At 52.1% G+C, this 14,881-nt stretch overlaps 1 protein-coding gene and 1 long non-coding RNA gene across 3 annotated transcripts in view; one reads left to right on the forward strand and one right to left on the reverse strand.

Moving 5' to 3' along the window:
- Positions 1–5,760, reverse strand: part of Col26a1 (collagen type XXVI alpha 1 chain) — a 127,843-nt gene extending 122,083 nt beyond the window's left edge. For both annotated transcript variants that reach the window (XM_046427062.2, XM_046427061.2), the window contains exon 1: positions 5,287–5,760. In XM_046427062.2, coding sequence (XP_046283018.1) covers positions 5,287–5,447 — 161 coding nt within the window. In that variant the 5' untranslated portion in view covers positions 5,448–5,760. The remainder of the gene's footprint in view (positions 1–5,286) is intronic.
- Positions 4,533–14,677, forward strand: LOC124080983 (uncharacterized). The gene is made up of 4 exons (XR_006847929.2): positions 4,533–4,926; positions 11,911–12,079; positions 13,875–14,061; positions 14,391–14,677. It is a non-coding gene; the product is annotated as an uncharacterized LOC124080983 (long non-coding RNA).
- The last annotated feature ends 204 nt before the right edge of the window (positions 14,678–14,881 follow it).

Genomic DNA, 14,881 nt, shown 5'->3' on the forward strand with positions numbered 1-14,881 from the left:
CATCCTGTGTAGTGTGTGACTCTCAGAAAAAAGTCCCCTCCCTCCCTCCACTTGCACTGGGCAAGATAGGAGAAGCAGGGTCCTCTACTGCAGCTGCCTCGGGCCCTCTGGAAGTGTCTTCCAGAGCTGGCCTGGTGGGAGCAAAGTTCAGACAAGGTCCTGGCTCCAGGGTCCTTGCAGGTCCTGCACATCTGCGCTGGGGCAGAGGCCACCATGTCATTTCCCAGAAGAGGGAGGTCCGGGCTTTGTCCCTCCATTCATTCCCTTGTTCATTCATAGGTTTGACAAACATCCAGTAAGTACCTAACCTGCGTTGAGTCAGGCGAGATGCGAGACTGTGGGTGTGGAAACCACTTGGAGGACAATTTAAAGCATCTCACACTACACTTCACTGCCTTTTGCAAAGCTGAGACAATTCTGCAGAATTTGGCCATGTTGCAGGCAGCTCCTTGGAGTCCCCAAGCCAGAACTTGGGGCGGAGATTCATTCCTGCCTCTGGGGGTGTTCGAGGGCTCCACTCCCTCTGCCCCCCCACTGCCCTTGCCCTTCTTTGGATCCCTTCAGCTGGCCCCCCTCCTTTTGCTCTTCTTCTTTAGCCAGCCTCCTGCCACCAGCAAAGTTGGCACGGGCCTAGGGCCATGCTCACACTATAAAGCCCAGACTCCTTAAGGTGGCAGAAGAGAGGCTTCACGTCCAGCCTCCAAGGCCCAGCCGGTCCCCCTCCTGCCCACTATCCAGTCATTGGCCCGCCCCCTGCCAAGCACATAGGCCAGGCACCTGCAAATAGCTGTGTGTTTGTCCCAAATGCAACCCCCCGTCCCTGCCCCCCACGTCCTTGCTCATCTCCAAGATCCAGCTCAGGTAGTCACCCTTCTGGGGACCTCTGAATTCAGCCTTCATGGGTAGCCAGCCGTTCCTGATGTATGTGGTTGGAGACACCAGCCTAACGAAACTCACCCCAGAAAAGGGCACTGTGGTGCCATGGTTTGAATGAGTCCCCTAGAGCGCATGCATTGGACACCGAATCCCCAGTGCTGCAGTGTTGGGAAGTAGAATCCCAGAGAGGTATGAGGCCACCCTCCCCTCTCTATCTGATCCACTAGGTGATATATTAATGCCACTGTCTTAGGAGTGGGTTTCTATGGACCACTTGATCGTGGACTTCCAACCTCCCAAACTGTGAGAAATACATCTCCATTCTTTATATATTACCTAGTCTAGCTGGGCACAGTGGCTCAGGAGACTGAAACAGGAGGATGGCAAGTTCAAGGCCAGCCTCAGCAACTTATCGAGGCCCTAAGCAACTTAGTAAGACCCTGTCTCAAAATTTTAAAAAAAAATTAAAAAGGGCTGGGGGTGTGGCTCAGTAACAGAGCACTCCTGGTTTCAAACCTCAGACCTGAAAAAAATAAAAGCTATAAATGAACTCATCTCAAGTACTCAGACTGAAACACATGGCTCCATATATTTGTGCCACAGTACCCCATCTCTGCAGCCTTTGCAAGTTACACCAGCACACTAGATGCCACCAGCCTGAACAGAATGTGCACTGTGGATTTAACAACTGTAAACTCATTTAAGCCCCAGAACAATCTCATGAAATAGGCACCATGGATCACCCCCAACTCCCACATCCAAAGTCTCCCATGTGACCATTGCTGATAGGCACCCCGCCTGCTCGCTCTGATCCGTTCCACATCCCAGAGAATCCCACACTTGTTTATGGGTGTGACTTTCTCAGCCAGCCTCTGAGCTCAACAAGGGCAGAGACTGGGTCTGAATCATCTCACAGCCCCCAGCACCCAGCACCTAGTCTGTGCCCAAAAGTCACTTCTTGAACACAAAGCACGTGGGGACCAAGAGGCAAGGCCCAAACCTGCAGACACGAGACACAGTGGGGACCACAAGGCCCTGTTGGATGGGATTATTCACTTCCTTGGGGTTTGCTGCGAGCTCCCTACTGGCCAGAGGTCCTTGGCCCTCATGTTGGAGTCCCAGGTGGCTAAATGCCCAACCTGAGTAAGTTCGCATTCCCAAGAAGTGGGGAGTGGAGGTGAGGGGGTCTCAGACCAGGCTCCTGTGGCATTCAAGTCTCAAGGTGACCTGGTCAGGGCCCTCGGGGGAGTGAAGCAGTAGGAGACTGATTCCATCTCCAGGGAAGAAACTTAGGAAAGCGAGAGCTCAGTCACCAAGTCACATGCAATCAAGGTGCCCAGAGTGAGAATCCCTATTTGGCTCCAGGAGCCACGGTTTTCATTGGCAGGCCCAGGCTCAGACCCACGAGGGGGCTGTGGAATCCATTTTCTGAGTCCTGGTAAGCATACTTTTATGAACTAGATGGAATACAATAAAAAAAGAGAGTATCACATATGGACACAGTATCATTTTGCAAAACTCATTTCAGATGTGTGTGTGTGTGTGTGTAAAATCACCATATAAAAGGTTTTTCTTATTATGGGTCATGATGAAAGAAATCCTGGCTACAGGACAAACCACCAGGGACGCCATTAAAATGCAGATTTCCAGGCAGAGTGGCGGTGGGCTCTGGACATGAAAGTTTTTTATCTCCTCAGTTCATTCTGGTGAGCCGAGCCCTGGTATGCACCTCAGGTATGAGAGCAAGACCTAGCCAAATGGTGAGACCCAGTGCAAAATGAAATTTCTGAGCTCTTCATTCTAAAAGTAAGGAAAAAAATGTCATCCTAAGTACTGAAATAGCTCTTTTCTCTTCCATCTGTGGTTTCTGTCTCTTGACTTGCCATTTATTTGCTATTTAAGGCTGTGTTCCCTCTGGCACCAGGACATGCTTGGGGCAAGTGCAGACCCTCCCAGCGTCCCTCCCAGAAATTCCAGAATATGCACTCCTGGGAACGCACATCGCACCAGCCAAGGGACCTAGGCACATGATCCCAGCCATCTCTCCTTTCTAAGATCCACCTTCTTGCAATGGACAGACAACCCCAAGGCTAATGCATCTGCTCAAGAAGATGGGCTAGAGGTTTCTAGGTCTGGCTCCTTGGGTGCAGGGTCCTTGCCCAGATGCCCCCAAGCCCATTTCCAGGACTGCTTGTCCCAGGCCATGCTTCAAGGACAAACCGGCAGTCAAAGTGCCCACTCCTTGGCCAAAGGGTGACAGATTGTGATGGGTGTGGACTGAGCTGGGGGTGCAGATGGAGGGCTTCATGGGTCTGTGGGTAAAGCCCCTCACGGTGTGGGAAGAAACCGAGATAGAGGGTGGACTAGGCTGGCTCCCCACCTGCTTGCCTTTTTCAAGGGCAGAAGCCCAGGGCATTGAAACAATCCCTTCCAAGTCTCAGTGGAGACTTCCCAGTCCATCAAATGTCAGAACGCGGTCCCCAGGTATTACCCCCTCCATGGAAGTCATCTCTAGCTCCTCTCGGGTAGTTCCAGGCTGCAGGGGACTCCAACCCCCTTCCCACACGTTCTATTTTAATTGCAAAAGTAAGACATGAATGTTCCTTGTAAAACATGCAGGCAGAAGGGAAATGGGGTACGTTTGCCTCTCAATATCTGCTGGGGATTGACTCCAAAACTTTCACCACCACCACCACCACCACCACCACCCAGGATACCAAACTCCAAAGCTACTCCACTCCCTTATATGTTCTATGGAAAGACAGTCTGCTATATAATTTAAATCATCTCAAGATGACTTAACAATACCTACTACAATGTAAATGATATGTAGCGAGTCATTGCCTTGTGTGGTTTAGAGAATAATAACAAGAAAAAAGTCTGTACATGTTCCAAACAGATGCAAATTTTTAAAAAAAAAATTCCTAATCTGAGTTTGGTTGAATCTTCCGATGCAAATTTGCAGATAAGAGGGCCAGCTCTGGTCCTTGGGTCCAGACCCCAGGTCCCTCCATATAGTTAACTTCTGGAAACAGTTTTCTAAAAACTCTTTCTGTGCACTAATATACTTAGATGGATATATATTTTGTTTTGTTGTGTGTTTTCTATAAATGAGATCATGCAATATTATTCTGCAACTTGAAAAGTTTACCTATTGCACTGCTCCCTATGCGAGTGGACAGAGACCACACTCTCGTGGGTGTTCCAATAATTCTTCTAATAGAAGCCTCTAGAAGTATTTTCAAACAAAATGAGGGAAACAGAATTGCGTGAAAACTTATGCAGAAGTACCTTTAGCCTTTCCCGGGTCCTCCAGATGTGAAGTGGTGCCCAGTAGGGCATTGTAGGAATTCGTCGTGGGAGATCTCGGGTTTGGTAAATATCAAGGGGCAAAAAGAACGGGGACCTCCTGTCTATCATCAGCAGAGTAGGGCGGAAGGCCGCTTCGGATTCGGAGAAGGAAGATATGGGATCAGCCCCAAGTTGCCATTGAACTTGGGAACCCTCTCTGGGCCTAGTTCTCTGTTGAAGGAAAGTTAATACTTTAATAACTTAATTAAGTTAACGGATTAAAGTTAATTGGTTCACGGATAGGGAGCGGGAAGGCACGGGTCCAGGCCGTGTGTCCCCGCGCGGTAGCACAGGATGCGGGTTGCAGTTACTAAATGGGGGACAGCTAAGTTCCAGCGGAATCGACTGGAGCGCCACCCGTTTCCTTTGCGAATTCAAAAGCGGGAACCCACTCAACCTAACAGTCCGGAGGTGGCCAAGGCGCCACCTGCCGGCGGAGGAAGAGGAGGCCGGCGAGTACCGGCCTCTTGGGCTGGGTGACCCCGCTCCTTCCCGGACCCCTGAGGCGGAGACTTCGGATCCGAGGAGGCTCCACATCCCTGGGTGGCCGGAAGGTCGCAGCCTGGGCTCTGTCCCAAAGACTGGACGGAGTGGCCCCGCTGGTGTTGCGGAGAGGTCGACAGGAAAGGCAGGGGACCCAGACGCACGGCCTCGGCAACCCAAGGAACTGCTCCCCAACACAAAGCCGCGGCAGCGCAGGTGAGCGCGGCGGGGCCACGTGAGCCGGGGAGCAGAGCCCCGAGCCCCGCGCCTCGCGCCCTGGCGAGCCACAGGCGCCCCCTCCGCGCGTCCCCGCCGCAGGTTTGGACGACCTCCACTCGGAGACCCGAGCCGAGGGGCGAAGGGTGGGAAAACCAGGCAGCGAGGGAGAGTGGGCGCGGCCCGAGACCACCGAAGTCCCCGGCGCCCCAGGATGCGGCCACCCCGCCCCGCGGCCCCGCCGTCCCTCGTTCCAGGCGATCCCGGTCCCCAACCCCTGCACCCCAGCACCGGATCACCCAGCCATCCCTCGCTGCGGTCGCCCGGCGCCCCCAGGCCCCACTGCCCCGCGCTACTCACCGGCGGCTCGCGTAGCCGCTTCCAGGAGAGCCGGCGCCCGGCTCGGGGTAGCCGTGCTGCTGCTGCAGGGCTGCGGCCGGGAACGGGTAGAGGAAGCCGGTGGCCAGCGCCGAGCCGCACAGGCAGCAGCACGCCCACGGCAGGAGCAGAGCCAGCTTCATCTTGAGCGATCGCCCGCGGGGACCCGCAGTCCCCGGCGCGGGGACTACCAGGGGCGCACTGGCGGCCGGACCGAACCCGCGGCCCGGGCGGGAAGCTGAGGGAACCGGCCACAAGCGAGCCTGGGTCCGAGCTGGATGTGTCTGGGCGGGGGGCGCCCACGCCTCTCCAGGGCCGGCTTTTCAAATTCGGCGAGGTGGGCTCTGCGCCGTCAAAGGGGGCGTGGGGCTTTCTCTTTAACCCTCGGCAGCCCGGGGCCGAGGAGGCGACAGTGGCCTCAGAGCTGGGATGCAAAACTCTGCTGGGGGTCCCGCGAGCCGAGTACCCCAAACACCAGACCTCGCTCGCAAGGGCTGGCGGGGCAGGGGAGGGGGACGCAATACACGTTTCAGAATCTTCCCGCACTTCGGTTTTGCAAATGCGCTTTGAGCACCCATTCTGTACCTTAGCGATGTCACCCCACAGTATAGTTAAGCCCCACCACACTCTTCTAGGTAGGAAGTGATACCACGCCCACTTTTCAGAGGTGGAAACTGAGGCTCAAAAATGTTCAACTAGAAAAATACATGTCTTCTGACTCCTTAGGCAAAGTTCTGGTTACACCAAGGCCAGTCTGCTAGCAGAGCAGCCGACAGGGACTTCCCTGGAAACTTATAGCCCTTTCACCACCAAGCCCTACCTCACAGCTCACTCATCAAGGTGAAAACCGGTGGTTCCTGAGAAGATGTTCTACAATCCCACCTTTTACAGATAGAAAAGCTAAATTCCAGAATCCCCACTGTGCCCAAAGCCAGCCTGGCCCAAATTGGTCTTTCCTGGGCTTGGGATTCCCACAGTGCTTGATACTCCCTAAGGCCCCCACAGTGGAGACAGATTATACTGGAGATCCAGCCTGTTTCCCCTCTCCAGATTAACTGTGTTCCCCTCTCCAGATTAACTGCCCCCAAAGCATCCCAAGGGCTGGCTCCAAATCATCCCCGAGCCCCTCCCCCTCCCCTGCTAAGAGTAGGAAGCTGCTAATCTGCAGAACACCTATAGGACCGGAGAGAATTCATCCAATAGGGAGGTGCCTGCTGGATCACTGCACATTTTGTAAAAGGATTGCTGGATTATTGCTAGAAGATAGGAAGATGCTGTTGAGAGTGTGATGGGACAGGCCAGCTCTCAGGAGTTGCCATCTTGTCACATGCCCTGATATGTCCCCATAGGTACATATACCATGTATACCCTCTGGTGCGCATATCCAGAGATATCATATCTCCTCCACCACCCTTTTCACTCAATTCCCTTAAATCCCAACCCTTCCCAAGTCCTTGGTCTCTGTCTTGGAGGCAGGGCTGGTCCTGTGAGCGTGTACATCCCACTAACGGGAGCTATAACTTGGACCAAGTACCACTTCCTTCCACTCATCCTCCATCCCTCCCTCAAGGTCTAAAAGATTTGGAGAATTTGGGTTATCAGGGGGTTTTCAGTGCCTCCCCCAAAAGGAATCTGAACTGTGCTCCTTGGGAAGCTGGCCAACACCTAACCAATGAGGTCATTCCCACCAGGCTTTGCAAATACTCTGCCTTCCACCTTCCCTCTTGGACTTGCATAATGAAGTCAGAAAGACCAGAGAGATTCCGCGTTGCTGGAAGCTGCCTTGAATGTATGCTATATGCATTACAGCAAGGAAACGAGAATTTGTTTTTATCTTAAACTCATTTTTTCCCGGTGCCATGGGCTACACCCAAGACGGAGGAACCGAGAAGTTTGGGCTAACTCTACTCCGTAAAGCAAAGGATTGTGTTAGGATGAAAGTCTTTGTGGGGGGAGAATGAATGCATTCTAGAAACTTCTGTCCTCTTCTTCCTATCTGGGACCCCTAATTTAATTCGGGCCCACAGATGTTTACCGGGCAGCTTCTGTGTATCTGGCACCATGCTGGGGGCATCACAGAAATAGCCCAGCCATCACCCTCAAGGTGATTGTACTTTAGGAAGACATTAAAATGGGCCTTTTTCCTTAAAAATAAAAAAACAGCTGACAATCTGAACAGATGTTGTGCAAATGAGGGGAGGTTCCATTTAGACGATGCAGGATAAATAGAGAAAGATGCATGAAATCAATAAAAGAAATGTGAAGTTACCCACACCCCCCCCAAACACAGAGCCCCAGATCTGCTCCGGATCCCCTGCTGACTGGCTGTGTAATCTGGAATGCTCACTGACCCTCTCTGGTCCTTCCCAGCTTCTTTATTTGTAAAGCAAAAAGGGTAAGCTGGCTTGTCTCAGGACTTTCCAGCCAATCTTCCATAATTTCTCTTTCCTCCACTCTGATCTTTAAGGCAGCTGTAGACACACGCAACTGTGGATGGGTCACTCCTGTAGGCAAACTTGATAGCTACAACACCACCCAGTAGGGTTAGGGAAGCCAACAAGAATGGAGAAGGGTTCAGTGGCATCCCATTTGCCCCTTCCCCAGACAGCACCAACCGGTAGAGTCCAACCCCACCAGCATCAGCTGTGTGACTTTGGACAAATTGCCCAACCTCTCTGAGTATCCTCATCTATAAAATCAGAAGAAGGATAACAGTCCTTGATTTATAGATGTGCTAAAAACATCAGATGAATTATTCACATAAAATGCTTGGCACATTGTAATACTCAATAAATATTTATGATTATTATGATTTCTAGGGCTTTGGTGAGATATGAAATTGGGGGATACCACACATCTCAAAACCCCCACAGTGGGGCCAGCCAATGTGTTCATACCCAGGAGTATTTGGAGCTTTCTCAGAGGACAAAACTTGGCATATCTTATCCCAGGGTCAACAATTTAAATTGAAACTATTTTAAAACAAATACAGAAATAGCATTGAGTAGAACATAGATTTGCATTCTTTTTAGAGATAAAGTATGCATGTGGTGGGCGGCAAAAAGTGGGAAAGTTTGAATAGCCCTTAAATAAAGGGCTCCGTGGGGAAGCCCTGGGAAGGACGAATCCATTTTCTGCCTGAGAAGGTCGGTTGCGGCTGTACCTATAGCTGCCGCCTCCGCCCCGCCGCGCTCTGAGGCGCCTGGATTCCGACTGTGCGCATGCACTTGGGTCCGTGTATTTCTAAATTGTCCTTGGTACTCCTAAAATGCACGCTCCCCCTTCTTCAGAGGCAGAAGCCACTGTCTCCAAAAATCCCAGGAATCTAGCATCAAAGAATGAGAGTCATGTCCCAGCTAGAAGCAAGGGTCTTTCTTATTTCCTTGGTGACCTTCAGCAATCGCATAATCCCCAGACCTGGCCAGGATAGGAGCTGGTTTTGCTGCAGACAAAGTGCTTTCTCTGCCCTCAGCTCTGACACGGGCAGCGCTCTCACATAGACAGGGCAGCGATTCTCAACATCCCCATTTCACAGATGGGAGAAGAGAGTTACCAGCAGCCGTGGGCTCCCTGTTGTGGAAGTGGGGGAAGCGAGCACCCCACAGATGGCCAGTTGCGCTGTGGGATTGGGGTTTCCATGGAAGAGAGCAGGCTGCAGCAGAGAAGCCTGCTCTTCTGCTTCTAGGTCTTTGTGATAAGAGAATCTCACCAGCACCCTCTGCAGCTGACAGAACACACATCTTTGCTTCTGCTGAAGTCAGCAGAGAGAGCCACTGAGCAGAGAAGTAAAGACCCAACTGAGCTGAGGCCAAGGTAAATATTGACCTCTTGGCATGATAAATCCTCCTGTTAATCTAAAACAGCACTCTCCCCCACTGCCATCTGCCCTGGATTGCCCTTCAGGACATGGATTCTGCAATTTTCCCAGAAGTTCAGGAAGGCAGTAGTAGGAGCCGGGTGGTTTCAATACAGAGTCCTCCAGCAGCCGGGGGCCCCTAGCTGCTCCATGCCCCCAGCTGCTCTGTGCCCCCAGAAAAGCCTGGGGATATGCTCTACTGAACTCCAGGGAGCCAAAGAGTCACACCAAAAGGACTTCAAGACTTTGCTCCTAGCATTCCATAGTTGGCCAGGGAAAAACGCCGGCAGAACATAGATCTTATGGAAAATTATCGGAATTTCCTTCTTCACCTAGGCACCCCGAAATTCCACCAGGCCCCTGTGAAATAAATGCTTCTTCCCAGTTTCTGCAAGCATTGGCAAAGATCTAGAAGATCAGAAGGCAAATGAGACGGCTACCACATAGTCCATGATCTTGGACAGTTTCTATTTTGGTACCGCGGATTGAATTCAGGGGCACTTAACCACTGAGCCCCATCCCCAGCCCTTTTTGGTATTTTATTAGAAACAGGGTCTCACTGAGTTGCTTAGGGCCTTGCTAAGTTGCTGAGGCTGGCTTTGAACTCACGATCCTCCTGCCTCAGCCTCCCAGCCTCAGGACAAGTGTGTGTGTCGCCGTACCCACCTTAAACAGAAATTCAGAGGGGAGAAAAAGAAGTGTTGAAAGTACAACTGAAAAAATGATTTAAAAAAAAAAAAAAGCAATGGGAACTTGTAAAAACTGGAGCCCATATTGGAAAGCCCAGCTCGAATGTGGCGATAGCCTCACGGAAGTGGCCAGAGGTAAGCAGATGCTTCCTGGGAGCTTAACAAGATCACTTCGTGGAAAATGAAGAGAGGATGGAAGATATAAAACAGGGAGAGGAAATGCTCAGGGAGCATTGCCCTGTCGGCTAGAGGCTGTGCCCTGGCCCAGGAATAAAGCCAGGAGAGTGTAGGGGCCGCCCTGGGCAGGAGCTGTGTACACACCTTTAAGTCCTGAGTCAAGAAGGACTGGACGGTATTGCACCCACTGCAAGACAGGTGGACTTTACCTCCACTTGGATAAGAAAGGGGCCGCTCAGGGAGTGGATGTCACCCGATGGGGTAGAATCACACCCACCTATTTACTGTAATCCTGTCCTTTTGCCCTTTTTTGATAGAATGCTCCATGGATCAGCTCCTCCATTAGTAAAACCCGGGTCTGACGTGTTCCCTCTCTTTCCAGCCTGCCTTGCCCCCCTTATGGGAGCTGTGGTTAAGAAGTGGTCACTGAACCCCAAGAAAAGGCATTTTCTGAGTCTGTGTCTTTATGTAGTCAGCCCAAATTCACTTGGAGTGACCCCGATTGATTTAGTCGCGTGTCCCCATAGGAGGGGATTTAGGCACAGTGAGTCCATATCACCATGTCCCCCCAAAGGGTCCCCAGCCTAGAGTCTGTGGGAGGGCATCTTCTATCCACCACACCCCACACCTCGTCCAGCGCCCAATCCTGCGTTATCCCCCAGGGTCTCCCACTGAGAAAGGATGGCAAACAAGCTATAAGCTTAGAGGACAGCCCCAGGTTAAGCCGATCCAGAGGCCAGGTATATGGGGGTACTGGGAAAAAGGACCAAGGAGGAGCCAGCTAACTCTCTAAAACAGCAGGAAAAGATTATTAAACTTGTTCTTGAAGCTCCACGCACGGATGGATTGGGAACTAAAAGATGGAAAATGTCAGATAAAAATAAAGAAATACTCTGTAATAGGGTTGTCAACAGTTGGATTTCACAGCAGAGGAGAGGGTGAATTTCCCATCAACAGAAGTAACCAAGTAGAGAGTGGGGTAACACACGGCAAGGATATTAAAATTCAGGGGAAGGCACCAACTCTGGTCTCAAAGCCATGATTTTAGACCCTGGAGAATTTTCCCCCAAACACCACTGATACGTGTGATAGATGTAACTAGTGTCCACCAAGGTCTGGCTCTGCTGAGCTCTCTGGGCACAAAGAAGACCACCCTCACCAGCCTCTCTTGCAGCTAGACAGGGCCATGAAGCCAGTTCTGACCAACGGGTAATGAGTGGAAGGGACCTGTGTCACTTTGGGACCTAAGAGTGAGCCACACAGAGAAAGTGGTCCCAGAGCTGACCCTGGGTCTTGTGTGAGTGTGTGCAGAAGACCCTCCTCCACCCAGCCTGCCCCCTCCATCCCTTTAATGGCATTGAACTTGCTGCTTGAGTTCTGTTCAGCCGCTGAGATGTCAGGGTGAGGTTGTTGAAGCATGAGGCTGGGGTGAGGAATCTTTCCTGATTCACTAAGTACATATATGGTGCTTTGAATGTCCCTTTTTTTCTTTTATTTATTTATTTATTGGTGGTGGGGATTGAATCCGAGGGTGCTTTACCACTGAGCTACACCCCCAGCCCTTTATATTTTTTTTATTTTGAGATGGGGCCTAAGTAATTTAGCACCTCCCTAAGTTGCTGAGGCTGACCTCCTGCCTCAGCCTCCTGAAGGCCCTTTCTCAATGTCTGCTGTGGTTTGAATGTGTGCCCCAAATGTTCATGTGTTAAAAAGTTAATCCTCACACTTATGTCAATTATACGTTGTCTGATGCCATCTGTCATGTGATAATGCAGCAAGAAGGACCTCACTAGGTCCTGTCACCATGAGCTGGAACTTCCCAACCATGAACCAAACAAACCATTATTCTTTATAAATTACCCTGTCTTGGATATTTTGTTATAGCATCAGAAAATGGACAAAGACGATGCCTGTGCATGTCTGCTGGTCACGGTCCTGGTCACATTCCTGTCTACTGAATGAATGAAGGGGTGGCTTCATTCTCACGGAGCAGTCCTTCCTTACCCCATGGAGAACTCAACTGCACAGGGGAGGCCTGACAGCCTCCAGCCAGGTTAGACACTGTTTCTACTTCAGGATCCTTAGGGAGAATGCAAATAAAGAGACACTGTCCCTGATGCTATGTGACTCAAAGACAGCAATTCAGGGGAGCAAATGGAGGCTGAGGGTCTGGGGGGTAGACCATCCATGTGGGATCCAAAAGGCCATGGAGGAGGAGGAAGGTTTTAGACCAGGCTGAGGGGAGGGAGGCAGGAAGAAGCCCCAGGGTGGGGCTGTAGGCTGTGCTGGGGTTGGGGTGAGGAGCAGAGGGGCTGGGCCCTAACATGGCCCCTGGGCACACTCCAGCGCCCACACCTGTGTGCAGGCCCAGGCCTGTGCTGGACAGAGGCCACCTCCCTGGTACCCACCTTCCACCTCCAGGATCCCACCCTCAGCCCCAGCACCCACCCCCCCAGGGCCCATGAGAAAACCCACTAGGAGGGGCTGGGGATGTGGCTCAAGTGGTAGCGCGCTGTCTGGCATGCGTGCGGCTCGGGTTCGATCCTCAGCACCACATACAAACAAAGATGTTGTGTCCGCCAAAAACTAAGAAATAAATATTTAAAAAAAAAAAAACCATTAGGAGAAGTCATTTGCGGGGCTTCGGGGACAACGAGGCTCAGACTAGTGGTGGCAATAGGGAGCCCAGGTCTTCTCAAGAGGAGGCCAAATTTGGAAGACTGAGAGGGGGTGGGGATCTGTTTGTGGTACAGAAGCCACAGCACCAGGCACAAGCTGTTTAAGTAGGATTTGCTGAAAATCGGGGAGGAAGGCCAGTCACCCTTCTGAAAGGTGTCATCGCATTGCTACTAAACCCAGAAGAGTGAGCATGACGATGTCCCCCCTTGGTAAGCACTCACTGCCATGTACTATTAGAAGGGTCTGTTTGAAGGGGAACAAAGCTCTAGATAAGCCCTTGGTGGGGAAGCCAGAAAACATAAGGCAGAAAAGCTGGCCACAATCCTTCATTAAGACCGAGCAAGCCCCCCCCCCCTGCCAGGTGTGGAGCCACCTCTGGCTGGAATCAGGTGGCTGCAGAATCAGAGGCTTGGGGTGAGGGCGGGGGACCCTTTCCTGCTAAAGAGAGCCAAAGTCATTCCGAGGATTCTGAAATTACAGCATTATTAAAGCCAAGGCTTCCACTGTGACCAGATGACCCTGTCAACTCCATCTCCATCTTCCAGAGAGGCGGGAAACCCAGTGAGGGACCCATTTAGTTTCCAAGCCCCGGGCAGCACTATGATTCCGTCCTGAGGCTCCTTCCTGTGATTCCGTCCTGAGGCCTGATCCATGTGCCCTCGCAGAGCCACCCAGAGTGAAGTCCAGTGCCCACCTCCTGGTGCAACCCAGAGGTCCCCGCCCACCTGGTGCAGGTGTTGCGCTCCGTCCGGGGGCAGTGCCAGCCCCATCCTGCCCGATTCTCTCCTGGGTTCCCAGCAGCCAGCAAGTATGCAGGCCCAAGGGGGCTCCGGCTCAGGCACTTGCCTTCTCCAAGCCAGCATTACGGAGCCTTCAGAAAAGAAGGTTCCAGAAGGCAGGTCATGTCATTCCCCCCCCCAGGTTTTTTAAGGAGGGGCAAAGGGTTTAGATGTACCTCGCTCTGAGCCTGAGCTTCAGTATAAAAGCCACTCTTGGCCTCATTCCTTGCCCTCGCTGCCCTCCCCCCAAAACCTGCAGTGGCTCCCCACTGCCAACAGAGTAAAGTCTGACCCCTCGTTGGCCTGGCATTCAGAGCTCTTCACAACCTGGCCTCAGATGCCCTTCTAGAATCATCTCTCACTGTTCTCTTTTGCATGCACAAATCCTAGGAGGAGCCATGCACAGGCCTGGGAAACGGCCTAAGCCAAGGTCAGATTGTCGTGGCTCAGCCTTCGGGATCCAGGAGCAAAAGGCACGTTCCAGGCCTGAGGAGCTCGGCGTGGAGACGGGGAGACAGACGAGCAGTCCCACAGGTGCCAGCACTGGGACACCTGCCCAGACGGATCCCTGCCCCAGGTGAGTAGGGCTCACTGCTCGGTGGGCCTGGGCGGGTTCAAAGTGTCCCAGAAGAGCCCTCAAGGTGCTCCGTCCCCAGGGTGAGTGGGCATTTACCAGAGGGAAAGGGAGGAGGGTGTGCAGAGTGTGGAAGGGTCCAGAAGGTGGCTGAGCAGAGAGGACATGGGGTGAGGACAAAAGCTGAGGCCAACATGGCTGGCCGGCAGGAGACACATCCTGAGGGAAGTGTAGACCAAAGTTCTCCTCCGGCAGGGGATGGAGCTCCCTGAGGGACTTGAAACAGGGCGGGGAGTTAGGAGTTTCATGCTTCACGAACTTTCCTCTGGCAGCCAGTGGACGCAGAGGCACTGACCATTCAGAGGCTCTTCCAGAAGCCCTCACTGGGAGGATTAAAGGCAGATCTGGAAGGTCAGCAGAGCCCGTGAGGAGGGTGTGGGTCCCTGAGAGTCCCCAGGATTTGCTCACAGTCCAAGCCCCATGTCCAACCCGGGGCCAGCAGCCTCACGTGGCTCTCCAGCCTTGGACACGTGGCCGGTCCTCAGTGAGGAGCCCTGTACACGCAGCACTTCTGCTAGATTTTGAAGTATTCGTTCAAAACTCCCCTTTTTAATGTAAAATATCTCACTAATATTTTTTATATTGATTCCACGTTGAAATCATCATGTTTTTTGTACATGGGACTCAATAAGATTAAAAATGAATTTTACTTTCTTTGTTTTGAATGTTTTCAGTGTGGCTTTTTGCCACAGTCTGGCTGGGCACAAAATAACCCAGCCGCCACACAGCCTTGTAGGTTCAAAACAGGAACTCCTTTATTCTC

Source organism: Marmota monax, unplaced genomic scaffold, assembly GCF_021218885.2.
Source record: "Marmota monax isolate L192 unplaced genomic scaffold, Marmota_monax_Labrador192_F-V1.1 WCK01_AAM20220418_F8-fsc00341, whole genome shotgun sequence".
NCBI lineage: Eukaryota > Metazoa > Chordata > Mammalia > Rodentia > Sciuridae > Marmota > Marmota monax.